General features: G+C 45.6%; 1 protein-coding gene across 1 annotated transcript in view; it reads right to left on the bottom strand.

Moving 5' to 3' along the window:
• Nucleotides 1-17,254: 17,254 nt before the first annotated feature.
• LOC147891398 (putative serine/threonine protein kinase IRE4) overlaps nucleotides 17,255-22,071 on the bottom strand; it is a 364,420-nt gene continuing 359,603 nt past the window's right edge. The window contains exons 17-18 of the mRNA XM_087389248.1: nucleotides 18,014-18,091; nucleotides 17,255-17,574 (exon numbers count right to left, since the gene is read on the bottom strand). Of these exons, the coding sequence (XP_087245374.1) occupies nucleotides 17,479-17,574; nucleotides 18,014-18,091 (174 nt within the window). The 3' untranslated portion in view covers nucleotides 17,255-17,478. The remainder of the gene's footprint in view (nucleotides 17,575-18,013; nucleotides 18,092-22,071) is intronic.

Below are 22,071 nucleotides of genomic sequence, written 5' to 3'. Positions count from 1 at the left end.
TTGCATTAGTGAACAAGCCTGAAAGAGTTGTAAAAGTAGAATTCTTATGTGTAAAACTTATTTACTAGCATTTGAGACATGCAATTACGAGTTTCATATGTTTTTAGTAGTCTTATTAAAAAGTCCTCTCTTTAAGTTAATACTTACAATGGATGTGCCAATTTTTTTTAAGATAACAACTCCACAAACCTAGGAATATTCAAGGTAGTTTTGGAGGAGAATCGCAAGACATTGAATGTTTCCATGGAAGAGCAATCATACAAAAATCATGTACTAATATTTCATCATTGTTGAATTTTATCTAGGATTAAATCAAATAGAAAGAGAAAGGAGAAAGCAAGTTTATCCGCAAATATCAAGGGTGGCATATTTTATTACCAATAAACTAAAGGCCAAATGCTAGCAATTGTTTGCAAACAAATTACAAGAATAGGTTAAAATACAACGTTCCTTGAATCAAAACATAAATAATATCATTGGGATCCTGATATCATGAAATTTTTGTGATTATTCAAAGCACACATCTATTGCATTCATTGATTTTGGTTTTTGAATACTCCTTGATGCTAAAGTACATGCATCACGGAAAAAAATACTAGCTATTGGTAGTAATGATATATGCACATTATTTTGATTTAAAAGATAATGCTAGTATAATATAAAGTATGTCTATTATGCACGTATTGTGTGTGTGTGTGTGTGTGTGTGTGTAGATTAGATTAGAAGCCCTCAAGAAGGTCCATGAATGTATGTACACCATGGAACATGATATGATTATAAAAAAGAGGTATTTATAAATCTTTGATGTAGTTGAATCCTAATTTTTGTTTCATAGGATTCAATTAAAAAATCCCACGGTAGAACCTTTGCACAAAACGTCAACTAGCAATTGTGATACCTCCACCATCCAAAAAGTTTTAGGACCAAAACAATATGGGAAGATAGGTGTCATAGCATTGTTGTACTTGTTATCGATGTCCAAAAAGAAGTACAGAAAGCAATCACGAAAAAACACGGGGATAGGAGAAATCCCTAAATCGTTACTCACACATTTGCTTATAATACAAATATCCAAATTTATGAACATAAAATAGAATGTCCATTATGTACGAGAATATGCCTTAATTGTATATGTGAAATAGAATGTGTATAAGAGAATATCTATGGACCACATGTTTGGTGCATCATGTATATATGAGAGAATGTATATATAAGAGAATGTACATATAATATAATGTGCATATATAAGAGAATGATCATGGCCATAAATAGGGGAATAGTAGAGTGTAGTATCCCTATATATGCAGAGGAGAAGTGTCCATTTATATTGGATACTTGCCAATAAGAGAATCACCTTAAATAATAGAGTTACATGAGAGATCCTATGGAGTACAAGAGCACCTGCAAATGGTTATGTAAAAAGGAATGGTCTAAGGAACGTCACATACGTAGTGGGAAACTATAGAGACGTGCTATCCACCCGAGACATAGATGAGTGGTATTAGAGTTTATTGTTGAGCATTCTTGGCCGATACTTCACAGATGCGCAACGTGCGGCATAATATACAATGTAGCTGCGAAGAAGAGAACTGGGCGACTTATCCCATCGAGTCCATTTCACTAGCATAGATATTTCCCACGGATATTATACCCCAAGTTGAGCTTAGCTGCTATTGCGGCTCCTCGTCAACGGACGCTGTTTGGTCATTATTTGATTATCGAGTTTGCAGACGTGTATGTGCAAGTCATAGAGAGAGTAGAGCTACTCGGTGTCTATTGTTTGTAGGTGCTTGAGCAACTATTTGGTCCAAGCCGAAACTCTCCTCAGTTCACACGGTGAGACAATGTTGTGCCAAGGTGAGTCTAATTAAGACTATGCTTATGCTTTTTATAAGGTGAAGGTGACATTATAGTCTTTGGCATACACCAAACGTAACTCTTGGGTTTCCACAAAGCATCATGTGTGGTATACGAATTGCCACCCTCTAAGGTTCCATCCCCTATTAATGGGAATAATTAATTTGGTTTTCCTTCTAACAATATACCAATGCGAGTCAACTTGAACCTTTAACAAGAAATCCAAGTGACCTCTCCATATTCTCTTGCAAAATATATAAATCATTCTGCCTTCTACCATCCATTAAGGTTACCTCCTAGTTAATGGGAATACTTACATTAGTAACCCTTTCATTAATGTACAATGGTAGCTTACTTGAAGCATTACAATGCAAGTTTTCGTGAACCTTAAACACTTAATTAAGTTGACCTCTCTGGCAATCTTTAGAAAGGATAAAGTCAAAAAAGAAATTTTTTTGGACCCATCTACATTGTACATCCACTCTTGAGAGAAATTGTCATGAATCATTTGTGTGTGTGTAGCCACCTTATCCAATGGTGGGAACTACACATAAATGGAGGAATGGTAGACACCCCATTATGGGTAGTGCTGACCTTTCTCCATAACTACATAAGTTATATATATATAGAAATATATATTCAAGGAGTTGTACTAGCACTAGTAGAGCACCGGGAAACTCCGAGGACGTCAAGAAATGTCATATGAGATGTAGTCATTTTTGCTTTTTGAAACAATTGTTGGTCATTCAACTAACCATTTCTAAGATAGCAGCAAAGGTTGTGGCATTATTGTTGCATAAGTATGGATTAGGAAAAATTGGGGAAAGGATCATTTTGTAAGATTGGCTAATAGTTCTTGTTGTACTTTTATTGGTTAGACCTTGGTCATCACGAGGGCTCATACCACCATGGTCACACCTCGGTCATACCTAGGCTCTTAGTCGTTGAAGCAACATGTCAACACATGGGTCACACCTTGTTCACATCCTGGTTCAACATGCCAAGGATGGTTAGAATTTGGCCACACCTGGGTCACACTTTGTTCAAAGCGACATGTCAAGGATGGATGGACCCTGGTCACATTTTCGTCACATGAATGACACGATTGGAGTAGTACATGTTACGGTATGTTGAGCATGGACCAACCTTGGTCAACGCTGATCCGAAAAGCAAGTACTGGCGCACTAGGCTGTAGTAGCAGTCAAGGGAACATAGGTGGTACACATGGTGGTGCACATGGGAAGTTGTGTCACTAGCTGAGCTTGCCACCAACAGGTGCACATGGAGTACTTAACTCACCAACTCAAAGGAGGTTGGGGAGTGGTAGAAGCCATCAAAGGACCAAGTGGCAAAACGGCTAAGGAGACGGGAAGACAACCAAATAGCAAGCATGGAAGGGGATTTCTGGGGAGGAGAAGCCAATGAGGGGAAGGTGAAAAGGGGCAAAGGAGCGAGGGGGGGCATTCCAGCATAGGCACATTCAGGCTGGAGCATAGATTGGGAGTGGAGAGAGAGAGGCTAGAGTGAAGAGCTTGCCTTATGTATCTCCTCCTTGGTGTATCAATCATCTGGTGTAACTCTGATTGGTGTATGATTCATTACTCCTAATAAACTATGCTTCTTCCCATCTTTGTTTGCTGCTCTAACATTCCTCTCTATTGTGTTCACCTCCATCTCCCTTCACCGGTATAACGGACCCTGTGTCATGTGGCTCGGATCGTATGTAGCTCTGTAGCCTTTTCCTCAGCCATCTGCTCTGTCCCGGTCATATGTAGCTCTGTAGCCTTTTCCTCAGCCATCTGCTCTGCCCCAATCATATATAGCTCTGTAGCCTTTTCCTCAGCCATCTACTCTACCCTAGTCATATGTAGCTCTGGATGGTGTGTTTCCTCGTTAGCCTCAATTGTGTCCATCATATTTCTCAGATTTTCATACTTGGTCTTATACCTGTGGTATCGATGGTAGTATTGATCCTTTTGCCCTTGCAAGGTGGAATGGGAAGTTTGGAGGGTGGCCAATTGTGTTCGAAGGTCTATGAATTCTTCCTCCATGGATGAACGCTTATTTTCCAATTCAACCACTCGAGAATCTGATTTTCCCTGGGCAAGCTGTGAGGAAGACAACCAATCCTTTAACGATGCGATTTCCTGCTGAAATCTGGTTACCTCTGTGAGATGCTGGCTTCGCAAAGTTGCCAGATCTGTTGCATGTTGATTGCGTACTATTGCCATTTTTGCTTCCCATTCCTACTTGTGGATGTGGTGGCGATCCTCAAGGGCATCCCGCTGAATGTTCCAAGCAATGTCACACTCATGAATAGATGATTCCTTCTTTTTTGGCCACCTCTCCTCATGTTGCCGAGGTGTCACCTCCGTGGCGTGTTGTTGGGTTGCTTGAGCTCTCTTGAATTCTAACTTCAAATGTTGTTGTTGGGAGAGGAGCTTATGAGCATAACCTGTGGAATTGAAGACAGTTGTCCCCAGTTGCGTGCAAGTGTCATCCATGATATGCTAAGTGAGGTGTAGGGACCTCTTCATCCAAGCACACCTATCGCTGTAATTCAGCCTGTCAGCCAAATTAATCACGTCCCCCAATTCCTCGAACATGTCCTCTTCCTCCGCAGACAGGTTGCCTGTAGGTGCCAATTGATCTAAGTGCACAAAACGTGTCGAGGCCCTCGAGGTGAGGCATTCCTACAAAGGAATGGTGAAGATTTGATTCACATCCTTCTCTTCCCCACATGCTGGTGAGCATTTCCTGTGAAGAATAGATAATAGTTTTCTGTAATCTTCATTCTGCTTGTCCACAAGAGAAACATTTAAAAGTGATGGGCCTAATGAAGCAGCTATGTAAGCTATGAACATATCATTCTAATGAAGGGGTGGGCAATCCACAAACTTGGGCAAACTCCCTCCCTCAAATACCTCCTCTATTAGTGAAGTTGCTAGAAGATCTCCCGAGGAGGGGCTCCCACTCCTATCTCTGCTTCTGTCTGTGTCCTATGGAGGTCGTGGGGAGGACGAAATGTGAATTACTCCCCAAAAAGACTACGCAAGCCCCTGAGAAAGCCCGTGAGAGTCAGGTCCTAGAGTAAGATTCAGATCCAACACATGGTCAGAGGTCGCCTGAACTGTGGTGATGATGACTGCATCGATGAAAGTGGTGGTGAGGGAAGATGGAACAACTGCAGTCCGTCGCAATGGTCGTAAAAATACACTTTTCGAGGGAGACACTGGTACAACACCCGTCGTCATTGGTACAACATGGGGTGAACCTAATGCAACCATACCCATTGAAACTCTAGAGGTCTCCGGGGAAGCCTGGACAACTGTGACTGATGGAGATGCAAGTCTGGGCATTGGCAAAGTGACTGATGGAGATACGAGACATGTCACGTATGTGGACAATACAGAACTAGAGTCCACTATTGCTAGGGAACCTGTAGCAGAATGTACTGAAGAGATGTCATGTACAACTCCGAGGTAGGCTGGATCAGGTTGCGCTCGTTGAGGCACCCTCGTCAAAAGAGGAGAGGAGGTAGAAACTAAGGAAATGATAGTGGAAGTGACAATGGAAGAGATGGCAGGGGTGGTGATAGGAGGGGAGAGAGATGACGAAGGGAGGCGACCTGTGACGATGGAAGGAGGGTCGGCCTTCCAATGGTAAAGTAAGAAGGTGAGGTGTGGCCCACAGGTACAGGTATATGCTCCTCGATACTTGCGGACCGTATTATTACGAAAGCCGGAGTAGAAGAGTGAGGCCAAATTGTAGGGAGTGACAAAGAGAATGGAGTCGAGGGCAGAATGGATCGCCTTGCTGATGAAGAAGTATCCCGGGGAAGAGTAGAAGTGAGTAAACAAATACCGGGCTAAAATCACCTCTCTACTGTTTCCCTCAAGAACCTTCTTGCACTCATGTCTGCAGCCATGAGGTTTACACTTCGACAAGAAGGATATGAATGTGAGTGACTCAGTGTGAGGTGGAAAAAAAGGGAGCATTGGAAGACAGAGGTATGTGGATATGAGACTAGGAGTGAACATATGATGGGAATTCAAGAATCCAAATGTGTATGTTGCAAAGTCATAAGAATAAATAAACGCAATACACATTTGGATGTCCACAGGGGGAAGTGTGACACCATCAAACTCCATGAGGAATATGCGAGCTATGTCATCAGGAGACAAAACGCTAGATATCTTGAGCGTGGGATCAAGGAAAGGTTTGAAAATGACCCTAATGATCGAGGAGGATGAAGTAGGGACTGGAAGGTCGCCAGCTATACTTTCTTGGGCCAAATTACCGCCACCTGAACTGTGCCCACTGGATGCCTTGGATGTTGTCTTGATAGTACCTGTGGGGGGCAGATAGTCAGAGCCTCCATAATCTGAATCTGAGGAACTTGAAAAAGGCGATAGCTCCTCATCTGATATGATAGTGATCCTATTGGAGGGAGGTGAATCTGCAGCTATTCAAGGGCGTTTGGAAGTGCTTGGTGATGTAGACCCGACACCTTGGTCATCTATGGTGCGTTTGCCAGGTGATGCCATGGAGGGTGGTCCTAATCCTATTCTGTGGGCTGCTCAAGTCGAATGAAAGTCCACAAATAGAGTGTCTCAGGGTAATTTGGGTTTGTACTTGTGGCGAGGGGCACGGGCAAGCATGAACGATGGCACCATATGGAGAGGCAAAGAGTGAGGAGAGGGTTTTGATGTCAGGGTGTGGAGAGGCAGAGAGTGAGTAGGGGTGTTGATGTCGAGGTTAACTCGAGAGGAACCTGGAAGCAAGAGAGGAGCTCCACGGGAACCACTAAGAGTAGGGAGAGGAGTGATGAAGAGAGTCCGAAGGGGGAGGTGACGCAGAGGGTAGGAGCAGAGTCGGGTAGGGGGAACAGGGATGTTGAGGGTGGCTACGAATGTGAGTACATTGAGGGTGGCCTCGTTAGGCGATTAGGAGTAGGGGGTGCACAGGTAGAGGGAGCAAGTTGGGTAGAGGGAGTGGGAGGGGTAAAGGGGAGCATGGAGGGGTCTTCATAGGAGGAGAGGACAGAGGGTGTAGAGAGGCGGGAAGATGGAGGGAGAGGGAGGGGCGATGAGGGCTGCGGGAGGAGAGGGTGGGCATGTAGAGGGAGAGGGAGGGGCACTAAGGGTCACGAGAGAGGGAGTGCGTAGAGGGTAGGGATGGGTGGGTGAGGGGGTGGCGGATAGGAGGTGGTACATATGTAGAGGGTGGTGAGAGAGGGCTGCTTAGAGAGTAGGGGAGGTGAGTGAGGGGTACGTAGAGGGGAGCGGTGGCAAGCGAGGGCTGTGTAGAGGGGTACATAGAGGGCTGCATAGAGGGTAGGAGAGGCGAGTGAGGGGGGGGTGCTCACGGGTGAGAGGGTAGGGCTGCGTAAAAGCTGTAGGAAGGGAGGAGAGGGAGGTGCAGGCTCCATAGAAGCTATAGGGAGAAAGGTGCGTGGAGGGAGGGGAAGGCAGTTGCGATGAGGGAGCTATGTGGAGGGAGACAGTTGGCTATGTAGAGAGGCTATGAGGAGGCAGGGAGAGGAGCGGGAGAGGAGCTGACGATGGAGAGGAGTTGAAGATGGAGAGGAGCTGAAGATAAAGAGCAAGCATATAGAAGCTCAAGGAGGGAGAGCTGGTTGACTAGGTGGGCTGGGAAGGAGAGTTCGTACATAGAGGCTGAAGCAAGAGCTGCGAAGCCAGGAGGACTCCAGAGATTCTGCTGGGATGGAGAGGCTGGTTGAAGAGAGGGTCCAGAAAGAAGTAGAGGCCCAAGGAGGAGATGATGGAAGGCCCAAGGATGGTTGGAGTTGAAGCAAGAGATGTGGTAGAGGAGATGGCGCTAGCAGGAGTCGTGCAAGGCTAGAGTGGATAGAGGTGATAGAAGAAAGGGTGATATATAGGGGAAGAGTTGTCAAAAAGCAAGAGAGAAGTTGATAAAAAAGCAAGAAAGCTAAAATTAACAAGGTGCTAAAAATAGCACTTTCAAGTGTAACGTGTAAGGGGGTAGAGAGGACCGATGAAGGAGAGAGGGAACCAAAAAGCAAATCTGCCAAACTTAACCTAGTCCACCAAAAATATCATAGCCACCAAATTTAGCATATTCGCCAAATTTAGCGAAGTGCTAAAAATAGGTTGGAAGTGCCTTCGCAAGGATGATGGAAGGTGGAAAGAGAAGGTTTTGGTAAGAGAGAGAAATGGAGTGTGACAAAGGGTGGAGAGAGAAGATATTTGTAAGAGAGAGGTGGGGGAATAACATAAGGTAGAGAGAGAAGGTGTTTGTAAGAGAGAGATGGGTGGACATAGGGTGGAAAGAGGAGGAGTTTGTAAGAGAGAGGTAAGGGGTTGGACATAGGGTGAAAAGAGGAGTTTGTAAGAGAGAGGTAGGGGGTGGACAGAGGGTGGAAAGGGAAGGGTTTTGTAAGAGAGAGATAGAGGTGGACAGAGGGTTGAAAGAGAAGGTGTTTGTAAGAGAGAGGTGGAGGTTGGACATAGGGTGAAAAGGGAATGAATTTGTAAGAGAGAGGTGGAGGTAGACAAAGGGTGGAAAGAGAAGGGGTTTATAAGAGAGAGGTAGGGGTTGGACATAGGATCGAAAGGGAATGAGTTTGTAAGAGAGAGGTAAAGGTGGACATAGGATGGCTCTTTCCACCCCGATACCACTTTCTCTCTCTACATGGGTCCTCCTCTTTCCACCCTGGTGCCACTTTCTCTCTCTAAGTGAGTCCTCTTTTCATCCCGTGTCACTTTCTCTCTCTAAGTGTGACCTCCCCTTTTCATCCTGTGCCACTTTCTCTCTCTAAGTGAGTCCTTCCCTTTTCATCCCGTGCCACTTTCTCTCTCTAAGTCCTCTCCTTTTCATCCCGTGCCACTTTCTCTCTCTAAGGGAGTCCCCTTTTCCTCCCGTGTCACTTTCTCTCTCTAAGTGAGGCCTCCCCTTTTCGTCCCGTGACACTTTCTCTCTCTAAGTGAGGCCTCCTCTTTTCATCCCGTGCCACTTTCTATCTCTAAGTGAGTCCTATCCTTTTCATCCCGTGTCACTTTCTCTCTCTAATAGAAGTACACACTTTCCACACAAGCATCACCTTCTCTTTCAAGAGGGGATTAGGTTTTGAGTGTCACCTTTTCTTTCATAATGGGAGCTCTCTCTTAGAAACTCCTTCTCTTTCCACCCTCTCTCCACCTCTACCTCTCTCTTACAAACGCATTCCCTTTCCACCCTATGTTCACCCCCCAGCTCTCTCTTACAAACACCTTCTCTTTCCACCCTCTGTCCACCTCTACCTCTCTCTTACAAAAACATTCTCTTTCCACCCTATATCCACCCCCCACCTCTCTCTTACAAAACCCTTCTCTTTCCACCCTCTGTCCAACCCCCTACCTCTCTCTTACAAACACCTTCTCTTTCCACCCTATGTCCACCTCTACCTCTCTCTTACAAACTCATTCCCTTTCAACTCTATGTCCAACCCCTACCCCTCTCTTACAAACTCCTCTTTCCACCCTCTGTCCATCTCCACCTCTCTCTTACAAATTCATTCCCTTTCCACCCTATGTCCAACCTCCACCTCTCTCTTACAAACACCTTCTCTTTCCACCCTCTGTCCACCCCTCACCTCTCTCTTACAAAACCCTTTCCTTTCCACCCTTTGTCCAACCCCCTACCTCTCTCTTACAAACACCTTCTCTTTAAGGGTTTTGTTAGAGAGAGAAAGTGGCACCAGGTAGACAGAGGACCCATGTAGAGAGAGAAAGTGATAATCAGAAAGAGAAGATGTCACCAGGGAAGGAGAAGGTAAGAGTGTATATACAAGGACTAGGAGGGTGTTTCCTCATTGAACATGGTACCTCTTGATGCGTGACCCATTCATTGATGCAGGTAGGAGTCTGCCTTCCAATGTTGGCCAAGTAGACTCCTCCACTTGGGATAAGCTTGGCGATGAAAAATGGGCCTGTCCAACCACTTACAAACTTAGGTTTGTGTTTGAGAAACTTACTAGATACAAGAGTACTAAATCACCAACTTTGAAATCCCTCTTCCTGAGGCTCTGGTCATGCCATGCTTTCTGTCGTTTTTGCCATACTTCTTGAGCGAAGACTATTTCACATCAATGCTCTGCTAGTGCCTCCAAATCCCACAAGCGTTCCATTGTGCAGGCTTCAAAGTTGTCATTTTTGTCCGGAAGCACCCTGTGGGTGTCAAGATGAAATTCATAAGGCATGACAGCCTCCAACCCATAGACCAGCTCGAAGGGTGAATACCTAGTACTCACCTTGTAAGCAGGTCGGTAGGCGAATAAAGCAGCTGGAAGTATGTCATCCCAATCTGCTAAACAATTGAGGCAAAGACGATGCATGATCCCACACATTGTGCAGTTTGAGCTCTTAGCTAGACCATTGGCACATGGGTAATAAGGAGATGAAAATTTGTGAACTATTTGTAACATGTGAACCAGTGCAACAATGGTGTCATTGAGGAAGTGAGATCCTCTATCACTCATCAACTCAATAGGACAGCCAAACCGAGAGATGATCTGGTCATATAGAAATGTGGCTACCACCTGGGCTGTACAGTTCTTGACTGCCTTAGCTGTACAGTTCTTGACCCATTTGGTTCCATAGTCGGTGACAAGCAGAGCATACTTGTTCCCTTGGCGTGTGGTAGGAGAGATGGGCCCAATCCCCAACGATAGAAGGGGGGCACCGGAGTGAATGGTTTGAGAGGAAGGTATTCGTGCCTTGTAGGCTTGGGGCCTGCTCGTTGACATGAATCACATCAGGTCACATGAGCATGGCAGTCACAGAAGAGCTTGGGCCACCAGAACCCTGCATGCATGATCTTCCGAGTAGTAGCATCTGAGGCCATATGCCCTCCACCTATGCTAGCGTGTGCCTCTTCAAGTGTGCCTCTTCAAGAATGGATTGTCTCTCCTTGGGAAGCACACACCGTCTCAAGATCTAGTCCTTCTCGAGCTTGTACAATTGACCTGCAATCAACTTAAAAGGAGCAATTTGAAGGATCTGCTTGTGTTTCTCTATTAGTCAAACCTAGAGAAAAGCCACCTGTAGACAAGAGGTGTACTATGTTGGCATACCATGGTGGGAAGCAATCCACCGCAAACACACATTCATCAGGTAGTGCCATCACCCTGAAAAGGCCCAGATCGGGTAATTCATCTGTGATACCACTAGGTGGTTCCCCGGAATGTAACATGGACAAGTGGTCTGCAGGTTGATGCAGTCTGCCAACCCTCACCACAATGTTGAATTCAAATTCTTGAAAAAGAAGAACCCATCTGATTAACCGGCCACCAAGAGTAGGCTTATTCAACAAATACTTAAGAGCTTGATGATTAATGATGATCACAAACTTGTTGCCCAAGAGGTAGTGACGATACTTGGTCATGGCATAAACCATGCCGAGACCCTCACTTTCTGTGGTACTGTAATTGCCTTATGCTCCATTGAGTTGTCGGCTGGCAAAGTAGATGGGCAAATCAATCTTGGTATCCTGGTTAGGTTGAGCCAGTATAGAAATATTGCCCACCCACTAGCATCCACATGGACATGAAAAACGACATTCCAATCTGGTTGCCTGAGGATGGGGGCTTCACGAGGCAATGCTTTAGATCATCAAAGGCCAGTTGTTGCGGGGTGGCCCAAACAAAAGATCTATCTTGATGTAGGAGTTTTGTCAGTGCAACATCAATGTCGGTATAGAAATGTATGAACCTTCAATAATATCCTACATGCCCTAAGAAGGACTTCACCTCTTTGGGTGTACGAGGGATAGGCAATGAGATGATCACCTCTACCTTGGTGGGGTCAGTAGTCATGCCGTTAGCAGAAACAATATGACCAAGGAGAACACCTCAGAGTGCGAGAAAGAAACATTTGTCAGGCTTCAAACACAATCGCACTTCTCTGCACTTATCAAAGACCCATCTCAACTTATGTAGATGATCATTTTGTATGGCTGGATCAAGATGGGAGGCGGTCTTACCATTAAAAACAGAGAAGTCATCTAGAGATACCTCAAGAAACTTGCTGATATTCTCTTGAAAGAGTTTGGTTACAAGTCATTGAAATGTTGCTAGGGCATTACATAATCCAAAGGGCGCATATGTTCCCCATTGAGTGGCAAAGGTAGTCTTGTGATCCTGTTCTTTCACTCGGAATTGGTTGTACCCACTATATCCATCCATGAATGAGTATAAAGCATGTCCTGCCACTGTCTCCAACACTCTATCTGTGAAGGGAAGGGGAAACCTATCACGCCGTGTTGCAGCATTCAAACTCCGATAGTCAACACATATTCTGAGTTTGCCAATCTCTCTTTTGGGTACAATGACAATTCCGCTGACCCAATCATAGTAATCCACTGGGTAGATTAATCCTGCTTGCTCCATTTTTTGTATATCTGTTTGGACTACCTTTCCATAGTTGGGATTCATGTGGTATGGACCTTTAATCACAGGGTCTGCATCAGGATATAAGTCGATGCGATGCTCCATGAAATCAGCGCAAGCACCCCCTTCAGATCCTTGTAGGACCATGCAAATACATCCACAAATTCTTTAAAAAGATCTATCACTCTGCAACTAGAAGATAGTCATGCTCCTAGACCCAAGTGGCTAACTTCAAATGCCGGGGTTGGTGGTCCTCAGTCCCAATATTGAGGTACCGCCAGTTCCGTGCCTCATCAACAGGGGCAATGCATTGGGATGTTGAGGTAGTTGGCTCACCCGTTCTCACTCCTATATGTGCTGGAGTATCTTCAAGGGGAAAGTCCCCCTCCACTTCTCTCAACCAAAATGGGGGGTAAGTAACTGGTGGGTTCTCGGGCACGTGCACAACGGGCTGAGATGTAGAGTCAGTAGATGTTGCAGATGTTGTATGCCTTCGACGCCTTGGTGCTTGTTTCACCATGCCCCAATAAGGTAAGCCTTCCACCTCATAAGTGGTTTCAGGAAGGTCTTCAACTGAGGGGTGGTTGACTTCTGATAAGTAAAGGTCAAGCATCATCTCCGTATCCGCGGTGGGAGTCTCCAGCTGAAAGGATTTTTGAATCCATTGGTTGGATGAAGAGAAATCACATTTACAAAAACATGGGCAAAGAGGAAGACCTCAAGCTGTTGGTTCTCCTCAAGTTCAGCAATGTCTGTGTCACTTTCTTCTAAATCACCATCACCATCACCATCAGTTTCTTCTTCACTAGTGTTACTGTCTTCTGTATGATCATCATTGTACTCAACAGTGCCATGGTTGTACACCGTAGTACCATCATTGTACACTGGAGTACCATTGGTGGGTTGTGCAATACCGGCCTTGTATACAATAGATCCATCATTGTATGCTATAATACCATCAGCATCATTTTGACCAATGTCCTCCATGTCGGCCATTGGACAACCATCAAATTTCATTGCAATACCATCAATGTCCTTAGTACGATCAGTGGTGTCCACTGTAGTACCCCTAGTGACCATTCCCTTATACATGTGTGGACTATTGCAAAGACTAAAGGGCATCCTTTCGTAAACTAGTTCAGCTAGACCCTGTGCATATGGTTCTGGGTGGACTTTTGATACTACGAGTAGGTGTTCTTCGGGATCTTCTTGTTGGCATAGTTCCACCATGTTGACGGCTAAGGAGCCCAGGGCTCCCATCCAATCCAAAATGACAGCTTCCAAGTCTTCTTGATCAGCCCTATCCAACAAGTAGGTCAATCTTTCGAATCCTTCCAAGGTTGTCGCCTCATTGTTATCTTGGTCACCACCCATGGGCCAGTCCCCACAAGCCCTCTTCAGCTCCGGCTTTCAAGGGATGTGGATCCCAGGGGCAACCGAACTTCATCAGTTGACTAATCCTAGATGACCTTTGCGGACTGCAACCATGGCCTACCAAGAAGTAGAGGGTAAGTCTGTTCATTTTCGGTCATATCAAGGACAAGAAAATTTGGAGAGAAAAGTTACTCCGCCAATCTTCATATGAACACTTTTAACTGCACCCATTGGTTTTACTCTATGTTGATTAGTCATGCGTACTTGAAAGTGAACATCACTTGTCAACTTCAACCGCAGTTTTTGGAGTGTACCTCTTGGCATAATGTTCACGGCTGCCCCACCATCAAGGAAGACGTCCTTCAGCTCTATTCCATGAATCTCCACTGTAAGCTTGGGACTCTATTCACAAGTGAGGGCAGCGTAGGCAGAGAAGTGGTCTAGTGTAGACCCATGCTGAGCCGGTAATGTCTCTGGTGTTGGCTCACTCCGAGTGGATCCCTTATGTTGACCTCCTGGGAGGCAGTTGAGAAATGTAATGGTCTGATGCTTGATTTGGGGGGACAACAGACAAAGTTGTCGTAGAGTGATGTTGGGCAAGATCTTCAAACACGGAGTAGTGCTGGATACTAATATTAGCCTTGTGCGACCTCATCCTCCTAGCCTCTGGTCGAGGGTCGAAGCTTACATGAGGATGCGGATGTACGTTTGAACTGAGTCATTGTCCCCTGTGGTGTCTCCTCCATCACCCCTTTCCCTTTTTCTTGGGTAGGACTAGGTCCTTTCCCCATCGCCCCTTCTTTGTTGAGTGCGGTTGGGGAAAAAGTGGAAGAATCTACTTGTGCCTCATTCTCCCTGTGTTGTCCGAGGGTTGTCACTTCTGTTGCAAACCTCATAGTGCTGGACTTGCAGGATGGAAACTAAGGTGTGCTACCTTCATCTTCAAAACTTCTTTGAAGATCTCTCGTGACACTCTTTACCACCTCCTGATACCTCAAAGGCATAGAGTGATCACCCGAGGATGAGGCACCTCCGGAGTTAGTGGTTGACCTTAATGGCTGTGTGCCCTTCGAGTTTGTTTCTGAATCACTATCAGGAGCAAGCAAGGGTGGTCTATTTCTGGATGTACTATGTACCTTGGAGGCGGAGAATGACCTTGGTGGGGGAACACTTGTCGAACTGATTGGTGCTGAGGTCTGTGGTGCTGACTCTGAGTTGTCCTTACATTTGTCACCTTTTATTTGTATGGATCCACCTCCTGACATAGGTGGTTGATACGATGCATAATAAGGCTGAGGGTAGAAATAAGGGGCACCAATTCAATTGGGTACAAGAGCTTGGAGCAAAGGGGGAGTTGGAAGCAATGGAGGCGACATGACAGAAGGAGGAGGTGGCTCAAATGCTCGTGCAAGAGGGGGAAAAGGAGCTACTGGTGCTGGCTAGAAGTTATGGGTACTGTTCTGTTGACTGCAGCAACTAGAGGTTCCCCTGAAGTATACTCTGGGAGAAGCTTCCTTAATCCTTTGAGGTACCTACACTCAAAGGGATCATGTCCATGGATCTCACATAATGTACAAAATGAGGTAGAAGTAGGTACCTTACGCTTGGAGGGACACTCCTAGTAACCATGGTTAGAGCCCTTGCATTCTGTGCACCAAAGACCACTTCGAATCTGGGCCTCAAAGGATGATTGGCCATCCACCTTTATTCTATCCTTCAGGCCTTCTTTGATTTCTTCTAACTTCTTCTTGAGTTGCTGCCATGCGGAGGATCCCTCTCTTGGGAGTTGGGTGGTCGTAATCGTTGATGATGAGGCAAAACTTAACTGTGACCGCTCCATCTTGATAGCTTCCTTTAGGAACTCTTGAAGCGAGACATGTTCAGGTAGTTTATCAACCAAAGAACTCTCTCCTCTAGGACCCTAGAACTCCACATGCCTCTTGCTACTCAACACCAGCAATGTCTCACCGTGATCGCCATAAACTGTCTGAGGGGAGGGGTTCCTATCCTTCCGAAGGTGTTACCGGAGGCCAAACGCTACTGCGTGAGAAGCATGAGTGTTGCAATGACTATACTACAGTGAACAACGACGTACGAGTGCACTATGATAAATGACAATCACATGAGAACTCCACAACATAAGCATAAGAAGAAACATGGTCATACACTAGTGAACAGTCCCCATATTGGAAAGAGATAGAATGAGAAAGTGACCAAGATGGCCAAAGTACATATCACTGGACCAGCACCTACAGGTCACAAGTCGCGAGTCACAAGAACACACAGATCTATCCCCATAGTAGACAGAGTGGTACACACAGGTCTCTCCACACTCCCTCCTTGGTGAGCTCGTAGCTCCAGCCTCTATCTCTCCTCACACTCTCCTCTTACTCCAATGTTGAACGCCGAATGCTCAATGCTGACTGTCTCCTTCCCTCTCCACCTTCTCCTTCATCCTCATCCCCCGCCTTGGAGGGCCCCTTCTTCGCTAAGAATCTCCCCCTTTCTCCCCATTGGTCATCCTCCTATCTCCTTAGCTGTTGAGGATAGCCGTTGTGCTGCTGGCTCTCTTGATGGCTACGACGACTTCCTGACTCCTTGACTCGCCAGCCTCTTCTAGTTAGGATGGTGTAAATACTCCATGTGCAGGTGAGCTGGATCACTGCACCATTGAACCATTGTGTAACTGTAAATACTCCTAACTGCTCCATGTGCATAGCTCTCGATGAGATCGCCTTGGGCATGGTAATCTTGGTTGACGTGTGATGACCTGTGGTTGACAATTGTCGGCCTATGGTTAACATGTGTCGACCTGTGGTTGACATGTAAGACGCATGGTCGCCTCGGATAGTACTCTTGGATGAACCCGTGTGGTCAACCCCTCGTGTCGTGTGGCTGACTTGTGTTGACACATGGTCAACATGTGGTCAACACCTGTCGACCTGTGGTCAGGGGTGTCTCTATTGTAACAATTGGCAAGATATGTCAATGCATCCTCAGTAGATGGGCCTTCTGTGGTATGGGAATCGGAGGTCTACTGACCCATAATCAAGCTATGTGTCTTTCTTGTGACATCCAGTGCTGGGGGGTGAATGGGTGGTGAGTTCTAGATTGTGTACTCCGTGGTTTGGTGAAGATGGTCTTGGTAGTAGACTCAAGGTAGGAGTTGTTTCAAGAAGTTACTCTTTTGCAAAAAAGAAAAAGAAGAAGATACTTAAAAGCTGATTGAGAAAATAACAAGGGATTCAATTTGCCTGTTATAAAAAACTAATTCAGAGACACTCTCTTGCTCCCCAATTTTCAGAATATTAAATGTTAAGAACTTACATATAGATATGAGAAATCATTTTAGTGCCAACTGCTGCACATAAACATGCATAGGTTCTTCATTGCACTCCACAACAATAACACCATGATTTGATGATGACATGGAAGTTGGCCACAACTTTCCCTTATTAAATTTCATTAGACTGGTTCGCAAGGTCAGGTAATCCATACTCATACCATCATATTCTGTTACATGAAGGGAACAGACCTTTAAAAGCTGCAGAAATTTTACCCTCCCCTTATATTTAAGGAGCCACTTCAACAAAAAAACTTGAGTTCCTTCTGGGATTTCATGAAGATAATGTGGTAAATAAAAAATAAGCTGCATTTTGTTGTTGAAACATGGTTAAGAAGATATCATTAACTCAATGTCCCATTGAAGTGTGGTGTGTTAAGGATGTGCTCTACAGAGATCTGAGAACCAATCTTGGGGAGCATGAGAGAAGAATTTTGATAATGTTACACACTGTACAATTGTTTTACTGCACAGACCCTTCAAAGTTACAACCTGCCTATGATGGCGATGGTGGTCCTGAATGACACTTCAAAGGTTCCTTTGCAGTGTATAAGAGAAGATCATAATTGATAGATGCAAGCTGTGACAAGTTCTGCACCAAGAGACAAACGTTTTAATGGCATAGTGACCTACAATGCTATACAACATCAAAGTGCACTCAAATTATGACTTTATTCATCAATAAATTTCCCATGCTGGTAGCCACTGTGAACTGAGAATCAGACTTCCATCAACTTGATTTAAAATACGAATGGCTAACCACTGAGAACATTGATTGATGGACTTTGCAAGAAACAAGAATGTGTGTTGCAAAAGCCCACACCATATAGAAATGCACGTAGCACTTTTCGAACAACAGAAACATTAAAAGTGCAACATAGGCAAAACTTATTTGAGTTACGTCTGTGTATTTACTGATTATCAAATTTGTGGCTACTTCTGATCATGGCAAGTGTCCGTTAAAAGCACTATACCTTGGATGAGAAGTTATTGTACCTTAAATGAGAATGTGTCCATTAAAAGCACTATACCTTGAATGAGAAGTTGTTGAAACTGTTTTTCAGTGATGATATACTTTCAAATTTAGAAAGATCCACACACTCGTCCTCCTGCACCAAAACAGATGACACCAACTTCGTGTCGTGAGGATCTTATGAACTAGATGTAATGCAAAAGCTTCCCTTCACTGTCTTCTGATAAAATATAAAAGAGCCTTGACAATATTTAAATACAAATTAGCAGAGAGTCATAGTTACGTTTAGTGAAAATCAGGTGTCTTTCCAGCAGCATTAGTGATTGTTGAGTCCACATATCAAAGCTCCATATCTTTACCAAAAACACCACATTATGCTCAAGGAATAACTGACATTTTGGAAGCCTTTGGGCAGAAACAATATTCTTTACTCACAACATCAGCTTCGGGAGTACTATAGTGGATTTTTGCTTGCTGCTGAAATACCCAATTGGGACACTAGCTCACTCCATACTAACAACATTTTTTTGCTCATTATTAATGCATGGAAATGCATTATAAGGTTCTATTCAATGATTAACTAAAGCTTTCACACAATTGAAACTGACTATTGGAGACCTACCTACCTACTTTCACAAGAATCAACTTGTTAGATCAGTCAATTATAAACTGTAGATTGGCAGTAGAATTTCAAGCTGATAGGCATGCAATTTTGGCTTCACTGCAGAGTCCTAACTTACTTGAAAGGTTTATTTGTGCTTTAGAAGCACAGCTGACTGCAATAATGCCCCCGCATTATAATGCAATTTCAAGTTGATAGGCATGCAATTTGGGCTTCATTACAGAGGCCTAACTTTGATGACGAGGTTTATTTGTGCTTTGGAAGCACAGATGGCCGAATTGATGCCCCGCATTATAATACAAAAGGAGCTATAGAAGCTGACAAATCTCATGCGACTTTGATTTGCATATTGAGAGATGCAAAAGTTGACAAAGTTCTGCCACAGTTTTGGTTGGTACATTGTAGAAGGTAAGAGAGTAAGATTGCGATTTGTTACCTCTTAGTTGAAATATAGATACATGGTCTGAATTTTGTTCCTGGGAGCTGCTGCTGCTCCCCACCTACAGTGCTGCCCTCTCTCAGCCCCCTCCCTCCCTGCCTCCCTTCCCCGGCCCTCTCTCCTCCCTCCCCTCATCCCCCTCCCTACCTTCCCTCCCCTGCCTCCCTCAGCCCCCTCCCCGCCTCTACCCCCCCTATCCCCGCCCCTTCCCCTGCCTCTACCCCGCGCCTCCCTCAGCCCCTACCCCCGCCTACCCTCGACTCTACTCCCGCCACCTCCTCTCTCCTACCCCCGCCTCTTCCCCTGCCCCCTTCAGCCCCTACTTCCGACTCCCTACCCCCGCCCCTAGCCTCACCCCTCCACGCCTCCTGCAGCCCCTCTCCTCCCCCCCCCCTAGCCTCTCTCCAAATCTACCTCAGCCCCTCTCCCTACCTCCCTTCCCCCGCCCCTCTCTAGCCCCTCTCCTCCTCATCCCTTCTCCTCCCTCTTTTAGCCTTTCCCCCCCTCCTCCTCTCTATCTCCATCCTAGCCTCCCTCCCCTCAACCTTCTTCCTCTCCTTCTTAGCAGCATTTTAGTCGGACGGAGTTCAATTGTGTTTGTGTCGGCCTTTCCACCTCGAATGACGATGGCTCAGAGCCTTCAGCCAATCCTTGCTCGCTTCCACCGACCGCAAAAACTATCATTCTCAACAAATGAGCTGCAGTAGCTCAAAAAGGATACAGAGCACGAGAGCTTGACATCGCTCTTTGCTCGTATCCATGGGTCCCACCCTTCCAAGTTACAGCTGGATGCTCATCGCTTTACCTGGAGACCTCACAAGGCACCTCATAGATGTTCGTCTGCTTGGTCCAGGTTTCTTTCAAGTTGTTTTTGATTCTCGGATGCAGCGGGTACAGTGCTTAAGGCCAATCCTTTAGCACTGAGCTCCAGGAGGATTTTCTTGATGCCCTTCTCGTTGGGTTTTGACCCTGTGGAGGAGGATGGCCGGACATTTTCTTTGTTCCTTAGATTCCCCAGCCTCCCTCAAGTGTACCATTGACTCTTATCTCCCATTGGAACCGCTTTCGGGATGGTCACTGAAACCCCTCCCTTCTTGGGATGCCTTCTTCGGCAATAGAGGCAGTCAGGTCGGATGGGGTACCACGTGTTAGGGTCATTATCTCTGACCCTAACATTACGGATTACCACATCATGCTCTAGCGTCTAGATGGCTCATTCTTCAGGCAAAGAGTTGAGATCGTTGGGAGACAGCAGATCCGTGTAGGATTTACGCCCCTAGGCACTTTGCCAGGGATTGCCCAAGGGAGATAAAAAAGAAAAGGCCTAAAAGTTCCATGGGTGTAGTGCCTCATAGCACCTACTTCACGATCTACTGCACATCCTACCACTTCTTGCACTGCTGGACCTGCTACCTCTTGCCCAGGACTGCCAGCCTCTTGTCTTGGACCTTCTTCTACAACGTGAATAGGACAATCGACATGTCATGTTCCAGTCGTTCCCCATTGGGTGCTAGTCAGAGTTGTTGAGCCAATTCCACCTCAAGAGGCTACTGATGACACCCCAGACCCTCCCTTACAGGCAGGAGATATTCCTGTCCTAGTTCCTTGTGATGATGAGGTTGCTCCTGTCCCTTCAGATGTTCATGTGAAGGAGTTTTCCCCTAAGGAGCAAGCCGTTGCTGAAACCCGTGCCTTACTCTAGGCTAATGCTACTTTTATGGCCGAGCTCCATTAGCAGCAGCAGCCCCCTTTCTCTCTTGCTCCTACTTCTTCACCTCTTGACAGAGGCAAGGGGATTATCGCTTCTACTCCTCCATCATTCATGAATTCTTTTACATTTCTGGCAGACATGGCAGAGTTTGAGTTCGAGGAGGAGTTTGTACCCTCTACCGTTGGGGAGCACCTTGTTCAGATCACCATGGATAGAGCTTCCCCTTCTGCAAGTGTGGGAGTGCTTTCCCCAGTTGACTTCCCTCCTCTTGATAAGAGGAAATTTTCCTAGGAGAGGGATATCTCCCCTACCAGTAGGATTTTTCATACAGCCTCTTCCTCTCACCGATGAGGATTGCTAGTTGGATGTTCGGGGCCTCGAAGGTGTATCTCACCGCCACCGTAGGTAGCTGATTCGTAACTAACTTCATCCAAATTTACTACGTGCCCCATTGATATTGTCATGATTCAAGAACACAAACTGGATGTCAGGGATTGTGCCAAGTCGGGTAAGCTTATCTCAGGGCATACTTTTTGGTCACCCGCCTTGGGCATTAGGGGAGATACTTGCCTTTCTATTTCTTCTTCGATAATACCTTTGGTGATTGGACATGGGATCATAGTTCCCTCTAGAGCTCAGTGAATCATTCTTTTGATTGGTGGGTGTAAGGTTGGTTTCTTAAACCTCTAATTCAAGAGGAGAGCGTGTCCTTCTATGGAAGGAGCTGCTTTCTTGGTCATGCATTGCAGAGTCTTGGATCATTGGGGGTGATTTCAACATGGTTGAAATGCCCACAGACAAAAGAGGTGGGGAAGGTGGTATCCATTCCCTAGAGAGAGTGGGTTGGGATGCCTTCCTTTTTCAGTACAGTGGCAAAGATGCATGGCATGATGACGCTTTCCACACTCAGCCACAGTCACTCATGTTTCTTGGTCGAATAGGAGGTTGCAGATGCCTATCCATGCATGGAGTGAAAGATCTTATGTGGATGATTGGGCTCTGGACAGAGGTGGGACAATATGCATTACACCTACGGTGTCCACTTTAGGTCACTTTCCAATTGTTCTAATTGTTTCAAATCCTCATGTGAGGAGTCACTCTGCCAGTATCAAGATTCCAGATGCCTTTCACGCAAAGGAGGGTCTCACAGAGATAGTTGTGCAGACTTGGGTATCTCACATGCATAATGGGTAGCTTTCCCCATCAGATATAGCTGCAGCCCTCTCAGATATTAGTGACTTTTATCATTCAGTTGCTCGTATTAGGAGAGGTGAGATCCTTAGGCGAGAGATAGGTATCCGCCAGCAGTTGGCTGCTCTTCAAAAAGGCCTACAGATGCTTGGG

The sequence above is a fragment of the Dipteris shenzhenensis genome, chromosome 18 (assembly GCF_047967505.1).
Source record: "Dipteris shenzhenensis isolate YYH24624 ecotype China chromosome 18, Dip_SZ_1.0, whole genome shotgun sequence".
NCBI classification, from domain to species: Eukaryota; Viridiplantae; Streptophyta; class Polypodiopsida; order Gleicheniales; family Dipteridaceae; genus Dipteris; species Dipteris shenzhenensis.
This window is presented reverse-complemented; position numbering and strand designations above follow the sequence as displayed.